Below are 25224 nucleotides of genomic sequence, written 5' to 3' on the forward strand. Positions count from 1 at the left end.
CTTGGCCTGGAAGATTATTTGATGAGATGTAAGAATCCTGATAAAGTGAACAGATATAGTCTTCCAGAATAGGTAGGATGTAAAACTAAAGTGATCCAATATTATGGCTGAATTTTATATTAAAGAAAATTAATAAGTAAAAAAAAAAAAAGAAACAGATGGAAAGACCCAGAGTCAATCATTAGTCAGAGCTCAGGAAATCGTGTGGAAGAGGGTTAGGAAGGGTTTTGAGGGACAGAGGAGCCAAGTTCATCACAGGAAATTCACAGAATCAACTAGTCTGGACTCATAGCTGCTCACAGTGAACTGCCAACAGAGAACTGGCATGGGAATGATCTACTTCCTCTGCACATATGTTATAGTTGTGTAGCATGGTCTTCTTGTGGGACTCCTAAAAATGGACACAGGGGCTGTCTCTGACTCTTTTACAGGATTTGGGGACCCTTTCCTCCTACTGTATTGCCCTGTCCAGCCTTAATAGGAAAGGAAGCGCCTAGTCTTATCGCAACTTGATATGTCATAGCTGGCTGATATTCCTGGGAGGCCTGAATGTTTTTGAAAGGAGGAATGTATGGGGCTGGGGAAGAGAGGAAGTTAGGGGAAAGGACTGAGATGAGAGGGGAGAGGAAAGAAATACTGTACAGCCCTGCACATTAGCATCACTATCCTGAAATACTGAGACTGGGAGTTCTTTAAAGGAAAACATCCTCTTAGCCTATCTTTTTGCTCCTAGTAGCAAGTGTGTCTGATTTGTTCAGGGTAGACCCAATTAAAATTTATGTTCAATTAAGGAGCTCACAGTGTGTTTCAGGGCTAGCAAAATGGCTCAGTGTTTAAAATAATTTATCAGCCAGCCTCAAGATTTGAGTTAGATCTCTGGGAACATACTGGCCATGGGATATTTGTTTACACTGTATAAAAATGTGTGTATGTTTTGTTTCACCTGCCTAAGGTGTCTTCAGATTAGTTTACTAAAGAGCTGAATAGCCAATAGCTAGTCAGGAGAGAAGGGGCGTGACTTCCATGGAGAGGAACGTAGAAAGAATCTGAGGTTGGCTAAAATAAAAAACACCAATGATAGCCTTTGCTGGAGAGGCTGTGGAGAAAGGGGTACACTCATCCATTGCTGGTGGGAATGCAAACTTGTGCAACCACTTTGGAAAGCAGTGTGGCGGTTTCTCAGGAAATTTGGGATCAACCTACCCCTGGACCCAGCAATACCACTCTTGGGAATATACCCAAGAGAGGCCCTATCATACAACAAAAGTATATGCTCAACTATGTTCATAGCAGCATTGTTGTAATAGCCAGCACCTGGAAACAACCTAGATGCCCTGCAATGGAAGAATGGATGAAGAAAGTATGGAATATATACATATTAGAGTACTACTCAGCAGTAAAAAAACAAAGACTTCTTGAATTATGCATGCAAATGGATGGAAATAGAAAACACTATCCTGAGTGAGGTAAGCCAGACCCAAAAAGAAGAACATGGGATGTACTCACTCATATTTGGTTTCTAGCCATAAATAAAGGCATTGAGCCTATAATTAGTGATCCTAGAGAAGCTAAATAAGGAGAACCCAAAGAAAAGCATATAGGCATCCTCCTGAATATTAACCTTCATCAGGCGATGAAAGGAGACAGAGACAGAGACCCACATATAGCACCGGACAGAAACCTCAAGGTCCAAATCAGGAGCAGAAGTAGAGAGAGCACCAGCAAGGAACTCAGGACCGCGAGGGGTGCACCCAAACACTGAGACAATGGGGATGTTCTTTCGGGAACTCACCAAGGCCAGCTGGCCTGGGTCTGAAAAAGCCTGGGATAAAACCGGACTCTCTGAACATAGTGGACAATGAGGACTACTGAGAACTCAAGAACAATGGCAATGGGTTTTTGATCCTACTGCACGTACTGGCTTTGTGGGAGCCTAGGCAGTTTGGATGCTCACCTTACTAGACCTGGATGGAGGTGGGTGGTCCTTGGACTTCCCACAGGGCAGGGAACCCTGATTGCTCTTTGGGCTGATGAGGGAGGGGGGCTTATTAGGGGGAGGGGGGAGGGAAATGGGAGGCGGTGGCAGGAAGGAGGCAGAAATCTTTAATAAATAAATAAATAGAATCTGAGGTTGGCAGATTAAGCCATTGAGATGTGGAGGGCCTTGGACATATAGTATGGAGGAGATGTAACAAGCAATGTGGCAGAACCTAGATTAATAAAAGTGGGTTAATTTCAGTTACAAGCGATAGTTGGGAACAAGCCTATGCTAGCCCAAGCCATTTATAATTAATAAGAATTCTCTGTGTCATTTGGGAACTTGCAGTCCAAAGAAAGACCAACTACACTCTGACAAAAGGAGAGAACCAATTCCTGTAAGCTGTCCTATGAATTCCCCTACATACTGTGACATGAGACATCCCCTGTCCTTTCAACACAAAACAATGCAGAAAAAAACCTAAATCATGTTTTAATGAGTAATATAATGGGACCACCACATTGTTGTATTATCAGATTATATGACAAGTCCATGGGTGTGGAAGTGGTTAGAGCACTGTAATATGAGATATCTGGGTTCGGGATATGAAAAAGAGTAAGAATGGCAGAAAAAAAGCAACAAAGGATCCTTTGCCTAAAGGAAAATGTGCAATGAAAGCATAATTCCCTAGAGCATTTGCACATTCAAAGAATATTATGTATTGGAGGTTTAAGTAAGTTGTTTTATGTACTGAGGCATATTGGTGAGGAAGAAAAATATAATTTACATTCTAATGGGAAAGTACACATAGCATGCATGTAAACATATTTCATAATACTGTGAAGTAGTACTATTATTAAGAATGTAAAGAGGCCAATGTAGAGAAAAAGCAATATTGTTGTGTATGTTTCTTTATGTCTGTTTGTGCATATGGGTGACTAGTTTCTCTTTAAAATATATAGCTTTAACAAAATGTATGTTTGATAGTCATACTAATTAAAAGAGGAATATGCACAAAAGAAATACTCAGAGGCATAGATGTGGATTGGGACATGGAGGCTGAGTAACGGGTATCTGTTAGGGTTCACAAAAGTGTGGAAAATTAATAGTGAAGTCAGAAATAAGCAGTAGAAGTGATATCAATGTGTAAGAAGGTGCGCAAGAGGAAACTACTAGAATATCTTCTTTGCAAAAGCATTGCTATTTAGTGAAAATTGTGTACATGGAAATTATCTGTTTTCATTAAATATCAATTTCTCTTTCTCTTTGCCTCTATATTTTTGTGAGCAGCTTACAGTTTTATCAATTTGAGATATGTAATTACTATGCTCCCCATTTTTCTTTTACTCTTGATAATTTCATAAGTGAAGAAAAGGAATCCCTTGGGGGATAGCTGGGTTTCCCTGCATTTTAAGTAGTTTTTGACTGCTGTGGTTATCATGGTTAGTTACAATGGTTGTTCTTGCTTCTTTATGATACTGTATAACAATTTGTCATCTTAAAGGTGCCATGCTGGATATAACACTAAAAACAAGTGGCTGACATTATCCAATTATTTTAATACACTTATTTATGAGAGACCTACAATTTAAAGCCCGTCTGAATTTCTACACTGTGCCAAATTTCCAATAAGTCTGTTATTTATTACTTCTGAAAAAAATGCATGGGAGCCAAGCAGTAGTAGAAGATTTCCTACGCAGAGATAAAAACCTAACAATATTTACATAATAATGAAGGTTTGTACCCCGTCTTATTGTCACTTGTTATGTTGGGGTCCACTTGACATACCTGGGAGGCCTGCTCTTTTCTGAAAGGGAATGGAGGAGTAGTTCTGGCCGAGACAGATGTTTGGGGATTGGGAGGAGTGGAGGGACGGGGAATGGCAGCCACAATATATTTTATGAGAGAATAAAAAAATAAAGTACCTAACTGTTTAACTATATTAAGACACTGAATTCCCACTGCACTACTAGCTAATATACCGAAAGACTCATTTTGTAATGTATCCCCTTCTTTATGCATTGCAAGTAACTAGAGACAAATACCCCGAGCTGGAAATTTTCTTGTTGATTTCCTTATGTTAGTATACATCCCCTAGCTACAGAAAACAGGATAGATTTTGTGACTACAAAATGAAATCCTACGAAATTTTATTACTGCTAAGGAAAAATAAAGGGCAAGCAATGGTATGAATTATTCTTAACACTGGGGTCCCAACGGAGGGCAACAGATGGCAGGAATATTTACTCAAGTGATTTTTCCATCAAAGTTTCTATCAGCAGCAAGGCTGTTAAGAAGCCGTCAAATTCACCAGCCAGCTGGTAAAAACAGCACTGTAAAGCTGACAATATACAAAGCATACTTGTATCCAATTTAGTCTTTTCCACCATATGTCTTTTAAAAGAAGAGGGTGTTTGAATCAATCTGTATTAATAGATTGCCAGTTACCTCATATAGAGTTCTTTAAGAGAGTACATGTCTCATTAAATATTAAAACCCATTCTAAATAGAAATCACATCCTCTGCAGTAGATGTGGTCATCACTGACCTATACAATTCATCAATCAGGTCAAGACAAGCCAGTGGCTTTCATTAGCAGCCTCTGCTGTAAGAGGGCTTTCTCGCTGCAAGTGGAGAAAGTAGAATATGACAGAACTCTAGGGCATCTCCATTAAGTAGAAGAAAGCATTTTCACGGACCCACTTGTCTCAAACTTTTGGGAGGGATTCCCTTCAATTCCTTTGTGTTCTTTGAATCTTAAGTCATCAAAAGTAGGTCCTTTACAAAGTGCTTCCTTCAATCACTGATAGGCAACGTAAGGTGAAATGAAGAGCCGCTGGTCCTTAACACTGATGCAATCTTCTCTCTGCCTTTTCCTTCCAAGAACAAAACACTGGTACACCTACAGCTTCGCCCGTACACTGTGGTCTATTAGATACAGCAGACTAGAATCCTATCCTATATCTATATATGTTTGAGAGTTAATGGTAGAATGATAGATATATTGAAATGTCCCGCATTTAATCAATTTTGGTGTAATTCTTGTCCTATTACAATGATTGAAATTCGTTATTTAACAAAGTAAACGGTTTTAATTCAATTTATTTATGGCAACATACATAAACTACCACATGTCAATATAATTGAAATTATTAAGTAATAAAACATTGCATTGTAGATTATACCTGAAGCTTAACATCGAAACACCTTAGAAAGAGTTACCAGCTCATATAAATATAACACATTTTGATTTCACCTGGTTTCCTTAATTTTGTATTTGTTGATTTAAACTCCAAAATTTATGTAAATAATCCCATTGTTTCTTACTTCTTAAGGCTGAATTAAAATGGATTTTTTAACATTCAAAGCTTCACACATATTCATGACAATATTATTTAGAAGGTGTTGCTAATGTTTAATATAGTTCACTAAGCAGCATTATCCCATAAAAGCAAACAGGCTGCTTTTCCATTAAAAGGAAGAATATTCAACACTTGCAAATGCTTAACCCAATGGTGATTTTTTTTTTATTGTTTCTACTGGCAACTGTAAGGATTCAGTAACATTCAACAACAGCTTATGTTTTAAAAATTATTTTTTTTCAAGTCTAGCTGAAAGCAGGCTAACTTTTAATGTTAGGGAATTTTATGTTTTCCACATCCATGTTTTTCACTGAGGTAATTGATGACATATCAGTGTATGCTGCCAGCATGGGAACTAACATTATTTTCATAACTTTACTTCATAGTATTCAAATTTATTTTGAAAACTCTCACTAGCGTTTCTTCTTGTTTCTTAAAAACTCGGAAGACAGAAGTATCAGCCATCTCAGGAGAAGAAGCCTGTATGACTGGGATTTTTTTCTCAATTCTTACTCAATTGCTATACTTTAGAGGTTCTCATACTTCAACGAAATAATGTTTAATAGCATTTCCAGTTAGCTTATACTATGTTTTAGATGTTTGAGATGAATAATTCAGTGACAGATTTAACATATATAGTTATGAGCTATTCACTCATTAAGAATAATAAGTCATAATGAGGTCTTATAATAAATGTAGAATTACATTGTGAGAAATGTCATTCTTCTATAAATGCCATTTCTACTTCCTAGTTTAAGAAAGTGTGGACATAGCCAAGGAAAGAAATGAGATGTTTACTTCAAGATTCTTTGTGCTGAAACAGCTGGACGTGTCTTAATTAAACATCTTTAATAAAACCTGACTCAGAATGTAAACTTATTCAGCATCTTAATGTGTATGTATACAACCATGTGTAGGTAGATTTCATAGTCAATGAAGAAAAAAAGAAGGCTAAATTTTATAGGACTTGTGATATCATAACATATCTGTATCTATGATCCCCATATATATATATATATATATATATATGTGTGTGTGTGTGTGTGTGTGTGTGTGTGTGTGTGTGTGTATTTGTAGGCTAAAATGGACTAAATAAAATATTTTTACAACATCTCTGAGTAGGAAATATGTTTATAAATATTCACCAATTGTAATAAATGAATTACACTGTCAGGAAATGGAGACATTTCCAGATCTGTAATATTATGATGCACTTGCATGACTGTATTAGCAAAATACATGCAAACATATTAAAATATTCATAAATTTATGGAAATTTATAAAATGGAGAAGATTTGGCATCATATTTTAACGTAAACATAAGTAACACGTATGAAAGAACAGTTTTGAAGACATTGAACACAGGACAAAGTACTATGATTACAAAGTGAATGGCAAAAGTCACAAAACTGAGTACTGAATTTGGCCACCTTCCTATCTAGACAGATTTCAATACTATAGAAAACGATGAGGAAATGTTCAAGACAACGGGTGATTGAATTTAAGGAGATGGAGCAGAAAATCCAATGGGGCAAACCGAGGTATTAGAAGACAGAATACTAGAAACGAGAATGGAATGGAAACGAAGAACTTTGAAGATCTGCAGAAAGCATGTTCCGGTTTTCAGGTAGGTTTTAACAGCTTGCAGAAGTGAGAAAACTATACAAGACTAGGGAAAGAAACTAAATTTTGGTTGTGGTATTTCACAATAGCCACCATGGGAAAATATCGTCGTTCAAGTGACACTGAATAAACAAATGACTTTGCCACAGTAGTGGAACAAATTTAGCTAGCTAATTGCAAATAATAATGTATCAAATAAAGTCTAAAAAAATTAAAGCTGTTTTGAACTAGGTTAACTGGATCCCACAGGATAGCTTAATAAAATTTATCTGAATGGCAAATTATTTAACATTTAGCAATTTAATTTGCCAACACCTAACAAAAGTTAAAACTTACCAGATACTAAAAAGTATATTAAAACAGCATTCATATTGAGGATAAAATATATTTACTAAATGTAACCAAAATATATAAAGTCTTTTGAGTTCATAAAGGAAACTAAGAGTTACTATATTTGTATTTTATATCATTAAGGCATTGTAGGACAAATTAAGTAGACCCAGGGTAGGAGTAAATCACCCAAATATCACATCTAAGAAACTTCAATAAAAATATATGACATTAAAATACACGTAAAGGGGATTAGTCAAAGATTAGACATCATAAATGTCATTAAATTTCATAGTATAAATTATGTAAAAAGTAATTATGGACAAGCAAGCACCATCAAGAAATTGAATATAGTATTAATGACTAATACGGCCACTTTAACTGAGACGATACATAAGCATTTGATGGTTCCTTACTTAAAAAATCAAGGGTGACACATTAAAGTTTTAATGAAAATTATGATTTCAGTGATATAAAAACAATCAATAGAACAAATAAGAATATATACAGCCTCAACACATAAATTAATTGCTTGACCAAAAATATGCTTGTTAATGCACTTTCTTCATGGTAACTCATTCTCACTGTGGGCTCATTAATGAACGAAACCTTTCAAAAGTGTCAGGTTTTTACTGTGGAGGGAGTCTACTAACAGTAGTAAAGGTTGTATATAGCATGAACAAGGCCCTAAGCTCTATTTTAATATTACCCAACTTCTGAGAAGCATAATAGAGGAATACTTTGATTTCTTTATTGCTTGATTTTCATCATAATGGACGCATTTGAAATTTATAATAAATAATTATATTTGTTGTGTAATATTGTAAGTATACAAATTATATATCCTTTGCCAGCTATCTCTAGAAATTTACATATCCATTCAAGAACATATATGACTATTATATATTACATATAATAATCACATAATATATCTAATGTTATATATACATATGTATACAGTCTTTCAGGTAGAGATTGCGTTGTGCTTCCTTAGCTCAACATTCACGTTGGTCCTATTCAGAATGTATCTTCTATAGACTAGCAGATCATAAACTAGTGAAGTTCATCTAATTTATGTTAACATTGATGTAAGAAGAAATTTTATAGATATACAATTATAGAAGACTCTAAAAGAATTGTTTTTCTTTCTTTACCTTGCCTATCATATAGATGCTTGAAGCCTCAATTTCTGAATATAAGGAATTAACTAGGAAAACACTTACAAACAGAGAATGGCAAAGTCTAAGATCATACTGAATCTAAACTTTGATAATGTTCAAATTGTTTAATGAACTACTGCTGTGGGATAGAATATTTGTTTAACTAGGCAAAAATGTGCTGTGTATGCTTGAGTTGCCGAATAATTGTTTAGTTATGTAAAGATGTTTTCTACTTTTCCTTGCCAGACCAAGCTACCTGATAGGCCTACTCAAATGCTGAATGACCAATAACTAGGCAGAGCTGGAATAGGTGGGGCTGGCAGCACAGAGAAAGGGGAGTCAGGCAGTCAGTCTGGAGTCAGCCATCCTGGGACCAGACAGAGAGACATGAGGGAGGCAGGAAAGCAGGATGGTAATACATATATGAGGTAAACGAGCCTTGGGCCAGCACATAGATCAATCAAAGCAGGTAAAATTAAGTTAAATGAACTAGCTAAACAAGCCTAAGTTAAGGTCAAACATTCATAATTAATAATACGTTTCCGTGTCATGATTTAGGGGCTTTAGGTCCAAGAAAGCTTTCTACAAACTGTCAATTTCTTTGACTTTATCTGTCTTAATCAGTATTTTTGAACAATATAAGTTGGCCACATTTCAAACTCATCTGATTGAAAATTGCAACATTAATAATGAACAACAACCCAACAAAAATTTAGACGTGGCATAACAAACCACATTTCTTAGACTTAATCTATATATTGTAACAACTAAATTATATTCCCCACAACCTAATTTATTTTTATCAGCTCATTAAAAGACACAACACATTGGAATTAAATGATTCCCTAGTTATAATCCATATGCTGTATTTCCACTAACATAAACCAGAAAAAGTCAATAAGTACTAACAATGAATTCAACATTGTCTTGGCCTCTGCTCTGTCTCAGAAGGCATTTTGTCAATAGGGTATATGGAAATATTGCTACATCCCCACAAACTGTCTTGAGGGAAATACATTTATAATTTTATCATGATGGATATTTGCAGTAACTACATTACTACTAAGTATACCACAGCTTCTCATTCTGAACAGATTCCAACATTAGATCAATAAATACAAATATACACACAGAGAGAAAGAGAGAGAGACAACAAGCCACACTATACTATACTCTGCTGTAAGATGCTTTTCTGCATCACAGATGCAACTATATTTCACAGAACATTGTGCCTAAGCAGATGCTCTTGTCCTTCAGAAGCCATTCAGACCACAACTTTAGCCATATTGTTATGTTGATTTTTATAGCATGTTTGCAGAACATCACAAACGTCAGGAGCTACATATTCCATTTATTCTTCCAGGTGATATTACTGTAGCTAAATATCTAAAATACTGCCGCAAAAGAAAGTCAATATGGTAAAAAAAATCTCAAAAGTCTTACCTTAAGATACCATTTGTATTTAGCATGTTCCCAATTTTCAGGATTTTGTGTCTTTCTGAAAAACTGTTCAACTTCATTCAGCCATTGATTAAATACCTTCATATCATAATGAAAGTGTCTCCATTTTTCAACTGATCTCTCAAATCGCCTAGAATTAGAAAATATGGATGAAACAAAACAAATGGTTTATAGAAGTCATTGTATGCTTACCACACATACTTTTGTTTATGCTGACAAATGCAATATTTTGTGGTGCCTTGAAATTACAGATTTTAGTTGAAATTATCAGACATAGTAACTAATGTAAAATAGAAAATATGAACTAAAACAAAAACTTAATTTTCCCTTTAAAATTAATCTTGTATATTGATTACAAAAATATTAGACAATTGTTTAGGAATATTAGCATCTTCCTTATGACAAGTTTAAAAAGTAGTTGTAGGACTTTTAAAACATTTCAAAATTATAAAAATTGCTTGGGAACAAATAGTCAATTTTAAAACACATTTGTATCAAAATTAAACTATCTCATCAGGTTTATGAGTTTCAACATTTCTTGCTGTGGGATAATGCTTTTGTACACTGTAAAGATTTGTCACTCATATTTGTTTAATAAAATGTTGATTAGTCAGTCACCAGGTAGAAATTATAGGCAGAGTATCCAGACTAGGAGAATTCTGGGAAGAGGAAAGGCAAAGACGCAGTCACCAGACAGATGCAGTGGAAGCAAGATGAGAATGCATCACTCATAAAAGATACCAAGTCTTAAATTTGCAGGCAAATGGGTGGATCTAGAAAATATCATATTGACTGTGGTAACCTAGACACAGAAAGACAAATATCATAGGTACTCATTCAAGTGGCTTTTAGACATAAAGCAAAGAATACCAGCCTACAATTCACAATCCCAGAGAACCTAGACAACAATGAGTACTTTAAGAGAGACATACATGGATCTAATCTACTTGGGAAGTAGAAAAAGACAAGATCTCCTGAGTAAATTGGGAGCATGGTGACCATGGGAGTTGTTAGAATGGGAGGGGAGAGGAAGGGATGGGAGCAGAGAAAAATGTGTAGCGCAATAAAATCAATAAAAATATTTGCAACAGAGAAACACTGTCTCGAAAAAAAAAAGAAAAAGAAAAATATTTACAAAAAAGGTACCAAGTCACATAGCTAACATAGACAAGAATTATGGGTTTAATTAAATTGTGATAGTTAATAATAAGCCTGAACTAATAGGCCAAACAGTTTGTGTGTTTTGTTGGGACTGAACACCTGCGGGACCAGGCAGGAAAGAAACTTGTGACTGCAATTCCTATTGTTTCAAAACTCTAATTAAGATTATTTAAGCACCGAGCTGCTTACAGAAGTCCCTCCTGCCACCCCACCTCAACTTCATGGGGACTCTGCCAAAACTTTGTACTCAACCAGCATTACTCTTCAAACAGTCTGTTTCAGGCCTCGCTTCTAGTCTATCCCAACTCCATTACGTCACCCACCAACACCTAGAAATACCTTCTATCACAGATACTCAATGGCCATACAGAGCTAGAACTCAGGCAATTTTCACTCTCCTTCCTATATTCATTATGGTATCAACAGTCTTACGCTCAATATTTTAGCAGTATTCATGAAGCTGTGTTTTCCTCCACATCAAGTCAACTCGTTAGAAACTACAACTCTTTGTACAAAGCCAAGTCCTCCTAGCAGTTTTAGCCCTGTCTCATTAGACATGCTCTTTACTTTAGTAAAATCTACTTTCAGCAGCCCCTCCTTCTACCGCACCTCTAAATCCCTAGAGACCCTCCTACTTGGTGAGGACAGGATCCCCTTCACTGTTTCTCACAGACATTCTAAGTCTTGTTTTTAAGTTAGTAAACCTCTATTCCTCTCATGCCATGCATTTTCCTACAGAAGCACTCTCTACCAGGGAACCCACAGCCATCCATGTTCCTCAAATCTAGAGTGATCAATGAAAATCAGGAGAGCAATAGTCAACAACAAAAGCAGACATTAACACCTAGAATTACCTCAATTATCCCAACCACAGATGACTAGACATCAGCAGAAAAGCACACACATTAACAGCTGAGATAATATGCTTCGTCTATAATGCACTAACCCTGCAACAGTAGGCCCTGAGAAGCTCAATATAACTGAAGCACGAGACAAGGATTTCAAAATAGGAAGTATGCATATGTTCAAAGAACTTGAAGAGGCTATAAATAAATACCTTAAGGGAGACTGTGAGAACCCAACACAAACAGTGAAATGAAAAAAAAAAAGACAAGAAATCAGAATTTAACATAAAAATAAGAATCACTAAATAATACCCCAACTTAAATAAAACTGGGCAAAAAAGGAAGTCAAGCCAAAAATTCAGATGTAAACCTTACTAATAAAGGACAAAACATGGAACGAGAATCTCAGGCATGGAGTCAAAGAAGAAATAAAATAGCTCAAAGAAAATGAAAATTAATAATTAAAATAATTCAGGAGCAAAACATTTGGGAAATTTTTACTTGAGACACAATGTAAAGACCAAATCAGTGAACTTGAGGGATAAAGGAAGGAAAAGAAGCCCAGATTACAGACACAGAAAATATTTTTAATGAAGGAAATTTTCACAAACCTAAAGAAGGAGATGTTTATCAAGGTATAAGAAATATAGAAAGCTCTCTGTTCCCCCAGACCCAATCTTCAGGTTCATCCCATGAACTTCATCAGAACCCCAGCTGCAGCTTCCTTTCCCAACCTTTCCCATGCCTGTGAATCTCAAAGACCACCCTCACCCTGATCTCCCTTCCTCGGCTTGTCATTGTTTCCAGGCTCCAATTTATGCAGACACCCCATGCTCAACCACAGGACACAGCTGCAAGATCAGGTAGGCAGCCCATGGACCTTTTCCGCACATCCTGTCACCACAGTTCCAATCCTCAGGATTCTAGTGCTACAATCGAACAAGAGCTGCAGCCTCCCTTTTCACCTGTACGTGCCTCCTGTGGCCCCCACAGATCATTCCCAGCTGTGCTTTCCTTCTATGCTTCCCCAATGCCAGCATGTACTTCCTGTGAACATACAGACAAGCAGGCCCATAAAACAGGTACCATACAACCAACACACTCTGAAAATCAAGAAAAGAAACAGAAACCAAGGAAGAAAACCCCCACCCAACAAAGACAAACTGAGAAATCAACATCTCTACCTCTGCTAACCCCAAACCCAGATACCTAGACATCAGAGTAAAAACACACACACTATCAGCCAGGCAGATGTGTCTCTATTAGGTCCCAGTACAGCAGGTGGCAATTATGTGAAAATAGCTTCAGACTAGAAAACAGACCTTCAAACAAACTCTAGGAAGATGATACAAAGCCTTAAAGAAGAAATGAAGACATTTCTTGAAGAAATACACGAAAAAGCAAAAACCAATCAATCAAACAAACAAACACAAAACAAACAACAAAAAAATGGAGGAACTGAAAATATTCCTCAAGGACAGCCAGGATAAAACAATCATTTGAAGTAAATGGGTAAGTCATTTAAAGATAGCCAAGGAAAAGTAAAGAACCGAAGGAAACTGTTCAAGACCTGAAAGTCGAAATAGAGGCAGTAAGGAAAATACAAACTGAGGGAATTCTGAAAATGAAAAGTGTAGGAATGGAAACTGGAACTGCAGATGTAGGCTGTACCAATGCAGTTTAAGAGGTGGAAGAGAGATCCCCAGGGATTGAAAATCCGAGAATAGAAATAGATACATTGGTCAAAGAAAATGCTAAATCTTAAAAAAAAAAAAATCTGACACAAAATATCCAGAAAACTTGGAAACTAATAACAAGCCCAAGAATAATATGACGAGACAAAGAAGAATTCCAGTTCAAAGGCCCAGAATAAATTTTAAACAAAATCAGGAACCTTTCAAATTCATGAAAAGTGAACAATTCACAAGTAAATGAAAATGGGTTGAGTCAGAAATTTAAAATGAAATGAAATACTTTGACAACAGAAGGAATATTAATATAAAACATATTCAAATCTATGGGCCAAAAGGAAATTGGTTTTAATTTTGTTGTAGATATTTAAAATGTACTGCTAATAAAATGAAGAAATTGCATCCAAAAGAAGCAGATGTCAAGAAATAATCAAACTCAATCTGGTGGTGGTGATGCATACTGTTAATCCCAGCACTTGGGAAGCAAAGGCAGGTGGTTCTCTGTGAGTTCAAGGCCAGCTTGGTCTACAAGATCTAGTTCCAGAACAGGCTCCAGAACTACAGAGAAACTCTGTCTCGTAAAACAAAAATAAAACAAAGAAACAAACAAAAAAAAAAACGCAAACAAATAGAAAAGGAAACAAAAAAATCAAAAATCAAAAAAGAAATAATCAAACTCAGTACTTAAATCAATATGTTAGAAACAAGCAGATAAAAAATAATACAAATAGGTAATAAAACGAAGAGTTTAGTCTTTTGGAAAAATCAATAAATTAAGAAACCCTTACCCAAATTTAAAAAATAAAGTTGTAGAGAGAAGACCCAAGTTAATAAAATCAAAGATGAACAGGGAAAATTACAACAGACATGAGGAAGAAAATACATTAAAATCTATATTCTACCATAGTGAAAAACTTAAAAGAAAATGATGAATTTACCAAAATATAACCTCTAAAGTTAAATCAATAACAGATAAGCAATTTAAACAAACCCTTAAGACTTAGTAAAAGAGAAACTGTAATTAAAAGTATAACAACTAAAATTAGAAACACAAAACACTCAGCGCCAAATGGATCAAGCACAGAATTCACCAGACCTACATAGAATAATAGTAAAAAGAATATTCTCAAATTATCCCACAAAATTAAAACTGAAGGAGCATTTACAAATTCATTTGAAGAGCTCACAATTAGTGTAATTCCTTAATCAGTCAAAGACTCAACAAAGTAAGAAAATTACAAACCAATATCCAGTATGAACACAGATACAAAGATTCCCAATAAATATGTTCAAAGGTAGTCTAATAATAAAATATCAAAGGACAGATTCCAAACCCTGTCTCTAAAAACCAAAATAAAAATGAAAAAAGAAAAAAAGAAATAAAATATCAAAAAGAGTATCAGTAATGCTCAGGTTGGCTTCAACCCAGAGATGCAGGGGTGGTTTGGCATATGTAAAATGATAAATATAATCCACCATGTGAACAGAGTTAATAGTCATCTCATTAGATGCATAAAAGATCTTTGATAAAATCCAACACTCTTCATGATAAAACCCTGGAGAGACTAAGGATGCATAGGACATGTTATTAAGCATAATGAAGGCAATGTATAGCAAGCCCACAGGCCATTTGTACATGAATAAAGAGAAAGTCAAAGCAGTTCCAGTAAAGTCAGGAACAAGAGTAAGGTTTTGTTATCTACATGCCTATTCAATATAGTATCTGAAGTCCTACGTAGAGCAATAAGAAAGCTGGAGGACATCAAGAGGGAGCCTAAATGAGTTGGGAAGAAGTCAACTATTTTTATTTTCAGATATCATAGTATTAATAAGTGACCCCAAAATTTCCACAGGGAAATGCCTAAAGCTGATAGTAACTTCCAGCAAAGTAGCTTGATGCAAAATTAACTCTCCAAAATCAATAGCCATCCTATATACAAATAACAAATGGACTCAGAAAGAAATCAGGGAAACAGCACATTTCACAACAGCCTCAAACAATATAAAATATCTTGGGGTAACTAGAACCAAGCAGGTGAAAAATCTGGGATTAAAAGCTCCAAGTCTCTGATGAAGGAAATTGAAGAAGATATCATAAGGTGGAAAGATTTTCTATATTCATGAATCATGTGCAAAAATAGCCATTGTACCAGAGACATCTACAAATTCAACACAAGCCCTGTTGATATTCCAACAAAAAAATCTTCACAGAAATGGAAAGGATGGCTTTCAGCTTCAGATGGAAACACAAAAACCTGAGAATATTATATAGAAACACAAACACAAAAAAAAAAAACTGAGGATATTTAAAATAATCCTGAATAGTAAAAGAACTGCTGGAGATCTCACCATCCCTGATTTCAGGGTGTACTATAAAGCTATAAAGACAGCATAACACTACCATACAAAACACATAAAATGATCTATGGAATTGAATTAGAGACTCAAACGTGAGTCCAGACACTTATGGATGCCTGACTTAACAAAAAGAAAAAAAAAGAAAAAAGAAGAAGACAGAAATACACATTTGAGAAAAGGAAGCAACTTCAACAAATAGTGATACAAAAAAGAGATGGTTGCATGTGGAGGAATGAAAGATCCGTATTTATGCATGTAGATCCGTATTTGCCATCTGGCATAACTCTCAATGGGTCAACGATCTCAAAAGAAGCCCAAAGAACTTGAGCTTTATAAAACAAACAGTGGAAAATAATAATTTTGAATTCATTGATGGAAGAAAAGAGTTTCTAAACAGCATATTGATAGCACAGGCACTAAGGCCAACAATATTCGACTTCGTGAATCTGAAACACGTCTGTATGACAAAGGACACTATTATTTGAGCAAAGCAGCAGGATGCAGAATGAGAGAAGATCTTTACCTATTACACATCCAATAGAGGGTTAATACTTAAAATATATTTTAAAACTTAAGAAAGACACTTGATAGTAAAGAAAACAATTAACGCAATCTAAAAAATGGGATCCAGAGCTAAAGAGTGTTCTCAGAAGATAAAACACAAATGGCTTGTAAGCAATTAAAGAAATGTTCAACATTCTTAATCATCAAGAAAATGAAAAATCAAACAATATTATACTATCAGGGAAATGCAAATTAAAATTATCTTACACCGTTCAGAACAGTCAAGATTAAGAAAGCAAGTGACAACTCATGCTGTTGAGGATATGAGGAAAGGGATAATTTATTTATTTATTTTTGCTGGTGGGAGTGCAAATTTCTATAGCCTCTATGGGCTATGGGTATCAGTGTGGCAGTTCTACAGGAACCTGGGTAGAGATATACCTCAAGATCCAGCTATAACACTTTTGGGCACAGACGCAAGGGACTCTATACTCTGGAATAGAGAGACTTACTCATTTATGTTCATTGCTTCTTCACTCATTATAGCCAGACACTATAACCCAAATGTCTCCAAATGATGAGTGGATAATTTGCACAATGGAATATTATTCATTTATAAAACAACAACAATAAAAAAATTAATTTATAGGTAAACAGATGGACCTGGAAAAATTATTCTGAGTGAAGGAACTCAGACCAAAAAAGTAAAGAGAAACATTGACTGTTTTGACTTATATGTGAATGTTAGCTTTTAAGCAGTTGATAAGTATGCCAGAATCTATACAACCATAGATGTTAGATATCAAGTAAGGGACTAATTGGGAGGAAAGGAACTCCCAAAGAAGACGACATGGAAAAAATATTTAAGGGTGACAGGAAACAGTGGAGTGAGATTATTATATGCCTTGCATTATGACAGAATTTGCACTTAATAATCTTTTTGTAAAACATCTGAAACAATTCTTTGTTAGTGTGATAAATGTTTCATAGCAATACAGGCTTTCTCTAACTAGTTCATTTAACGTAAGAATCTGCCTTTAATAACTAATGATATCCTAGAATTATACAAATAAAATACATTCTTCAGCAAAATAATGATGGAATGTTTTGCATGTTTACAAATAATTTAGCATTCAAAGGTAATCCGTGGTATTTTATATACAGTAAGTGGTCTGACGGTACATTTTTAAGAGTTTACTTCCTTTAAAAAAAGAATTTGAGGTTCCCAGTTAGTTCCTTGGGCAGCTGAGGATTGGGAACCTGAAATGACCCTATCCTAGAGAAATACTGACGAATATCTTGCATATCATCATAGAATCTTCATCTGGTGATGGATAGAGATAGAGACAGAGACCCACACAGGAGCACTGGACTGAGCTCCCAAGGTCCCAAGGAGGAGCAGAAGGAGGGAGAACATGAGCAAAGAATTCGGGACCACGAGGCGTGCATCCACCCACTGAGACAGTGGAGCTGATCTACGGGGAGCTCACCAAGGCCAGCTGGACTGTGACCGAAAAAGCATGGGATAAAACCGGACTCTCTGAACATGGCGAACAATGAGGGCTGATGAGACACCAAGGACAATGGCAAGGGGTTTTGATCCTACTTAATGTGCTGGCTTTGTGGGAGCCTAGCCAGTTTGGATGTTCACCTTCCTAGATATGGACGGAGGGGGGAGGACCTAGGACTTACCACAGGGCAGGGAACCCGGACTGCTCTGTGGACTGGAAAGGGAGGGGGGGAGAGGAGTGGGGGAGGGGGAGAAGGGTGGGAGGAGGGGGAGAAGGGTGGGAGGAGGGGGAGAAGGGTGGGAGGAGGGGAAGGGAAATGGGAGGCTGGGAGGAGGTAGAAACTTGTTTTTTTGTTTATGTTTTTTTTTCTTCTTTTTGCAATAAAAAAAATTAAAAAAAAAAAGAAGTACCAACTGTAGTACAACCATTCAACAACACCTATGTGGCCATGATGTTGGAAAATAACCTGAGGAAGCCTATACGCAAATAAAGTTTTGCTTTCTGGGAAAAAAAAAAGAATTTGATATCACTTGCCTTTTAGGAATATGTGTTTCTAGAAATCAACAGCTACAATTGAAAGAAATCTTAAATTTCTTTCATGAAATCCATGTTGGTGACACTAGACTCAATTTTAATTAAATTTTAATTTCCTTGTCTTTCTGTCTGTGTCTGTGTACTTCTATGTTGTGTAATATTATTTTAACTGGACAAAGATGTGTTACATTTTTTATATGGCATAACATTACGTTAACTGTGTAAATGTGTGTTGCAGGTGTTTATGATGAATTTGCTTAATGATGTAAAGACGCATTGCATTTGTTTCACCTTGCCTGCCTAAGGCACCAGATTGATCTAATAAAAACAGAGAGATAAATAGGAGGAGAAATCTAGGAGAGAACAGAACAAAAAAAGAAGAAGAGAGAAGAGAGGAGAGAACAAGGAGGGACACCCAGGGAGAGAAGCCCAGGCAGCTGCTGCGAGCCATATAGGAGAAGCAAGGAAAGTAAGACACACGAAAAGAAAGAGGTTAAAAAAAGAAAGGAAAAAACAAGGCAAAAGTAGATTTTAAAAAGAAACAGGTTAATTTAAGTTAAAAGAGCTAACTTGAAACGAGCCTAAGCTAGGCCAAGCATCTAAAACTAACAAGAAGTCTCTGTGTCTTGATTTGGGAGCTGGTTGGTGGCCCTCATAATAAAAGACTAAAATATTTCTGGGTACCTTGAAGGCAAGAATAGGCAGAGAGGATCTCCTGGAGCTGGAGTTACAGGCAACCTTGAGCAGCCATATCTGGGTGCAGAGAATTGAACTTGGGATCTCCAGTGAAGCGGTATTTTTAATATTGGAGCCATTTCTCTATCGCTTAGTTTTATTTCACTTTTCATTATGTATTTCTCAATGTGGTTTAGTTTTCATTTTTACATTTTGTGAATCACAACAATAAAATGATTTTAAAATAATTGAACTGGCAATCTCATGTGTTGATGACTGATTCTTTTCCTACTTTTACAGCCTGAGAAGCACACAGTAGTGTACCAGAGCACAGTTGACAGTAGGTCACAATTGATTCATCCAATTTTGTAACAGTCTGCATTCCTCTTCTTGGTTTGCTTCTATTACCACTAAATCATTTGAATTATCCCCTTAACAAAGTTAACCACTAGGAGGTAGCTGTTTGTCAAATATTCACGTTGTAGCCAGACGACGGTGGCACACATCTTTAATCCCAGCACTTGGGAGGCAGAGGCAGGTGGATCTCTGTGAGTTCAAGGGCAGCTTGGTCTACAAGAGCTGGTTCCAGGACAGGCTCTTGGCACTAAAAATTTGTACCATATACTAAAGTATCTTTTTCCACCCTCGTTCCTAAGTCATTTTTATATGCTATCTTATTATAATCATTCAAGTGAAGAAAACCTGTAAGGAACATACATGTGATCTCTATACACCTAGCGTCTAACAATAGGGAAATTACAAATAGAAGGGGGAACAAAATGAGTGTCTTGTATGTTTATAGCCTCTTCACAGCGGAAATAGTTAAGACTGGATGCACTTTGGTGACATATGGGATTGTTTTAAATTTCCATGTTCCTTCTAAATGCTCCAGAACTAGGGTCTGGACTTTAGTCCCCTGTCTTTATTTTCTTTATAGTATTATCTACTTTTCCAAATCAAAGACTTGCAATTTTAATAGTTTTATGTGAAAAAAATTTAAAAAATTAGATAATTATATAAAGTTTTCCATATAGTAGGCAACCTATAAAACTTTGAAAAACCTGAAGTTGATTTATTGTTAAAATTGCTGCCCAGATGAACATTTCTATCCAAAGGAAATACTAAATAATAAAAACATGTGTTTTGCACATCTAATGTGAGTAATAATACTTTAAACTCCATTTCAAACATCACATAAAGTTTTAATATTATTCTTTAGCATTTAATATGCATTAGTAGCAACCTACATTTATTCTTGAATTTTTAATATGACATAATTTTTATCATGTCTGCTTATAAAATCTCTCCCACAAAAAAAGATCGTGTGTGTGTCTGTGTGTGTGTGCATGTGTAAAGTTTAGTCTCCAGTCTGTTACTATGTTCTTTAAGTTCCTCTTACTCCATTATCTAAATAATGTAGGAATGGGAAAAATGGATGCAGCAAGTTGACACACATCAGGAAACCTTAACAAATAACATTCTGAGAAATGAATGTTTTACTTTCTATGTTAGATCTAAGGGTAAAAGCATTCCAACCCCTTTCCCTAGGTGTAATAGGCAATGTGGGCCAAACTAAATAAAGAAACAAAATGTCAGTGTAAACATAAGGATAATAAATCAAGTGATTTTAAAATTTTGCAAATATTAAAATTCTCATTCACTATGCAAGCAGTATTTAAAATTACAGTGCCGTTTCATTTATGTGCAGCATAACTTACTTCCTGCTGTTCTAAATCAAGTTAGTCAGATTATTTTCAAGCATAAATTACATTTAGGGAGTAATTTAGGTACTTTGGGACATACTTTAACACTTTCTCGCCATTAAGGTAGTGCTCAATTCCAAGAAATAAATTTAAATAAATAAGCCCTGAGTAGCCTTCTGACAGATCTATTGTGGCTGTATGCTTAGGTCTGCAAATTCAGCACTAGGGTGCTGATCATTTCCTCCAATAGATTTTGTCTTTGGATAGGGGAATAGGAAAGGTCTTGGCTAAACTCTCACGACTGAAGATCTAGGTAACCTATAAATAAAGATAAATTGATTAGCTGCCCAAGATACTAGTATCTTCCTATGATATGGATTTGAGTAATTCCCACGGATACACGTGTTAGAGGCTTCGTCCTTTGTGTGCTATAGAGGTGGTGGGAAATTTAAGAGGGGAAGTCATGAGGGGGTTCTGTTTCTTATAGTGATTAAGGAAGTTCTAAAAGGATTATGATAATATCCTTATCATCTTCAATTAACAGATCTCCCTGGCTTGCTACCTCTGGTGATGTGATTACTTCTCCCACGTGTTCCTGCCATAATGTGACAGATGTTTGTATCTTTGTAGGATAGGCTTAATGTTGCCACAATGTACTTGAATCACTAGAACTGTGAACTGAATAGAAGTTGTTCTTTTATAAGCATGATTTATCTCGCATGATTTTTTTTATAATCTGATGCAAACACACCCATCACATTCCCAAGGAATCAAAGCAGTTACTACCTAAATATACTAATAGCTGTAAATGTTTCTCTACAAAGCTTGGCACAATTGAAAGAGAGTTCTCATGACACCAATTGTCACTTATCAACCCTTACACAGTTCTCTGCTCTCTAGGCCAAACTCAAATTCCATAGATAACTTCAAAACTGATCCTAAGATGTAAACACGTACAATTAGTATCTTTTGAAAACTTAATCAATCTTGAACAAGCAAGTGGTGTCTCTAAAAACTGATTATAAAGTTTTTCCTTACTTCTCAAAGTTAATTATAAGGGAGAAATCAATGATTGTAAGCTTCTTACATAGAATCTGGTAACCAATGTCGGACTTTTAAATTCCAACCATTGTGGTTGGTACGGTGCATATTTCATTTTAATTTTAATGTGCATGCCACACGAGATTAAGATTTACAATCTATTCATATGTTTATTGGTTATTTGGATCTCTATATTTGTGTGATGAAGACAAGAGTTAGAGTTATACTGAAGGGTAAAATACATTATTGATTTCTTAGTTATTCTTTTATGAATGTCATCTGGGCAAAATACAGAATATTACAAACAGTCCTCAGAGTGATCTTGTTACTTATCAGTTTTCAAGAAATTTTCACGGTTTTCTTTTCTTTTTTCTGTTCCTCCCTTAATAATTAATACAAATTCTCCATAATTATGGATGTTCATACTTCATATAATATATGAGCATTTCAATTATCTTCTCTCACTTTATGACATTAATTTTTAGTCCCCTAATGGTGTACTTTGATATATATTAATTATTAGTAAGCAGTGTAGTTTTGTACATTGCTTGTATTTAGGATTATTTGATCCTAAAGTTGCAATAATATTTATTTATCAAATAGTGATGAATATATTCATTTTATATTTTTCAAAATGTATTTGAATTTGCCATTTTTCATTTAAGTCTATAAAATATTAATATTTAATGTTTGTATATGATGTAATACAAAATAATGTATGTATGCATATTTTTGTAAGTCTGAATTACAGTTTTAATTTTTTAGGTAAGACAAAATGAGTATGCAGTGAAAAAGTAAATATGTTTATAGTGAAAAATACTTGTCCCACTTCCAAAGCTCCATGCAGTAGTTCTACTTCAAGTGTTAGTAAAAAATTTATAATTTGGAACATTTATGGAGCAAAGCAAGTACTAATCTAACACAGTGTTATAAAGTGAATTCAGTTTTACTGTTTCAATATAGCCAGTGTTCCTATTTTTACAGCTCTAGATTGACATTTTATTCTGCAACACCCTGTTTGTTTTATTGATCCTTAATCCTCCCTAGGTTGTGAGGCTGCTTCTCAGGCTTCAAATGATTTTGGATTACTGCTTTGATTTTAAGTTTCTCACAAGTTTCCTAACAGCCAAGTTTAGAAAAAAAAAACATTCTAAGGCTTTTATTGTTTTCCTCAGTGTTGAAATCTATCAATTCTGATTTTTAATCGTCTCATAATAACATTTCATTCATTTTCATATGAAAATTTTTAAAAAGTTAGACAAGATTTGACATTTAAAGGACCTAACTCAATCATTAAATACACACTTACCGTCTTTAAGGGAGACAACTATAAGTTGCCTTAAATGATGTATAAGTTTCTCTGGAGAATCTCATTCACTTTGGAAAGATTCAACTGAGATCTGGGGTAGGGTTTTACAAATATTACCTATTAAAACCTCAAAAAATATTTTAAGCTTTATGTGACTCAGGTTTATGTTGCAGGGATATGCTGTTGTGACTCAAAACCAGTGTTAGAGTCAATGTAAACAAATGGTGCAGGTGAATTTCAATAAAACTTTATTTTCAGAAGTATGTGCTGACCCAGGAAATGAACTGCATGGGAATTAATAAACCCTTTGCCTACAGAATTAAGACACAGCTCCCAGGTTTGGTCTGCCATATAGGGCCATTCTTTGGGCGAGAAAGCTGTGTATGCTACATTTGAGGACTGAATATCTTAAAATTTCTAAAGTACTCCAAGGCCTGCATTTACCCTGCACATTTAGCTATATCTTGGAATGATACCTTCTCAGCAGTTCCTGTCTTTCTTGGTACTAAATCTCCACAGAACACATTTTGAGCATCTTGGAAAGCAACTGTTCATTTTCCAATTGTAAACTCATGTTTACACTGCTGCTTTTACCCAGTATACTCTAAGCCTAGCAGAGAAAGAAATACAGAAAATGAGAAAATGATTTCTTAGAAACAAGCATCATTCTTGACACTTATATGTGTTCAATGCATTTTATAAAGATATATATATATATATATATATATATGAATGAATAGTTTCTTGAGAGATTTGTACAGATTCATGTCTTCTGGTTAGGAGGTATAAATGTTTGGTTTACATATTTCACCATTTGGCATCTAAATAACTATAGAAAAAAATAAAATCAATGCAGAGGATAGAGATATGCCATAGCTTATGGATGACAAAAGCACATTCAAATTATTTATAGTAATAACAATTTTAGTCACTTTTTCCACTTTGTACCAATTTAAACATGGTATAGAACTTATTATTAAAGCACCATACTGGAAAAAAATTAAATAATATATTTTAGAAAATTGTTGATCTCATTAATAAAAAAAACATAGAATGGTTATTTAATTGACAAATTAGGAGCTCAATCACAATAACTGTTCAAGCCTGGTTAGGTGTTGATGTATATATGAGGGCATAAGATTACTTACCAACTAGGCAACATGTTAAGTTTTCAAATGGTGTTTTAGACTAAAGCAGTACTGATAATAATTGGCCATTCAACAAAATATTTTAAAAATAATAATTATATAGGGCTGGAGAGATGGTTTATGGCATTTGGTGCTTTTACAGAGACCTGTTTGATTTCCAATACCCTCAGGACAGCTCCCAACCATCTGTAACTCTGGCTCCAGGGGATCTAGTGCCCTCTTCTGAACTCTATGTGTATTGGGCACAAAACAGTTATCAGATACATATCTAGGAAAAACACCCACCCATAAAATAAAATTGATAATGCGAAAGCTTGATAAATGTTTATTATATTATTGGTTTACAAATATTACAAATATTTTAGGTTATTACTGAGAATTCAATAAATGTTAACCTTATTTCTTATGTTTAGCTTTGATGGTCTATGAGCAAGTATTATAAGTCCTCACTTTTCCAGTCATGTATAAAGGTAAATGAGGGGACAACTAATATCAATAAGCTGAATTCTCCTTCTATAAATTAGGTATTTTCATGAAAAGATCTCTCTCTCTCTCTCTCTCTCTCTCTCTCTCTCTCTCTCTCTCTCTCTCTCTGTGTGTGTGTGTGTGTGTGTGTGTGTGTGTGTGTGTCTGTGTCTGTGTGTGTCTGTGTTCTTATTCTATGTCTGTATGGCTTTCTGAGTTTGTGTTTGCCCTTTTTGTCACGTGATTATATGTACACATCTTATCAGCACTTAAGATTAAAGATTTTAGGATATTATTAAACATAGTTTTGTTGAGGGAGAGACATTCTAAATACCAATATGCGTTATTTCTATTTTTATGTTTGA

General features: G+C 35.1%; 1 protein-coding gene across 1 annotated transcript in view; it reads right to left on the reverse strand.

The window, feature by feature from the left end:
- Positions 1 to 25224, reverse strand: part of Dmd (dystrophin) — a 1759261-nt gene that overhangs the window by 1106077 nt on the left and 627960 nt on the right. Inside the window, exon 40 of the mRNA XM_041642825.1 lies at positions 9897 to 10044. Coding sequence (XP_041498759.1) covers positions 9897 to 10044 — 148 coding nt within the window. The remainder of the gene's footprint in view (positions 1 to 9896; positions 10045 to 25224) is intronic.

Source organism: Microtus oregoni, unplaced genomic scaffold, assembly GCF_018167655.1.
Source record: "Microtus oregoni isolate MIOR12 unplaced genomic scaffold, Mior012 000079F_ref0000094, whole genome shotgun sequence".
NCBI classification, from domain to species: Eukaryota; Metazoa; Chordata; class Mammalia; order Rodentia; family Cricetidae; genus Microtus; species Microtus oregoni.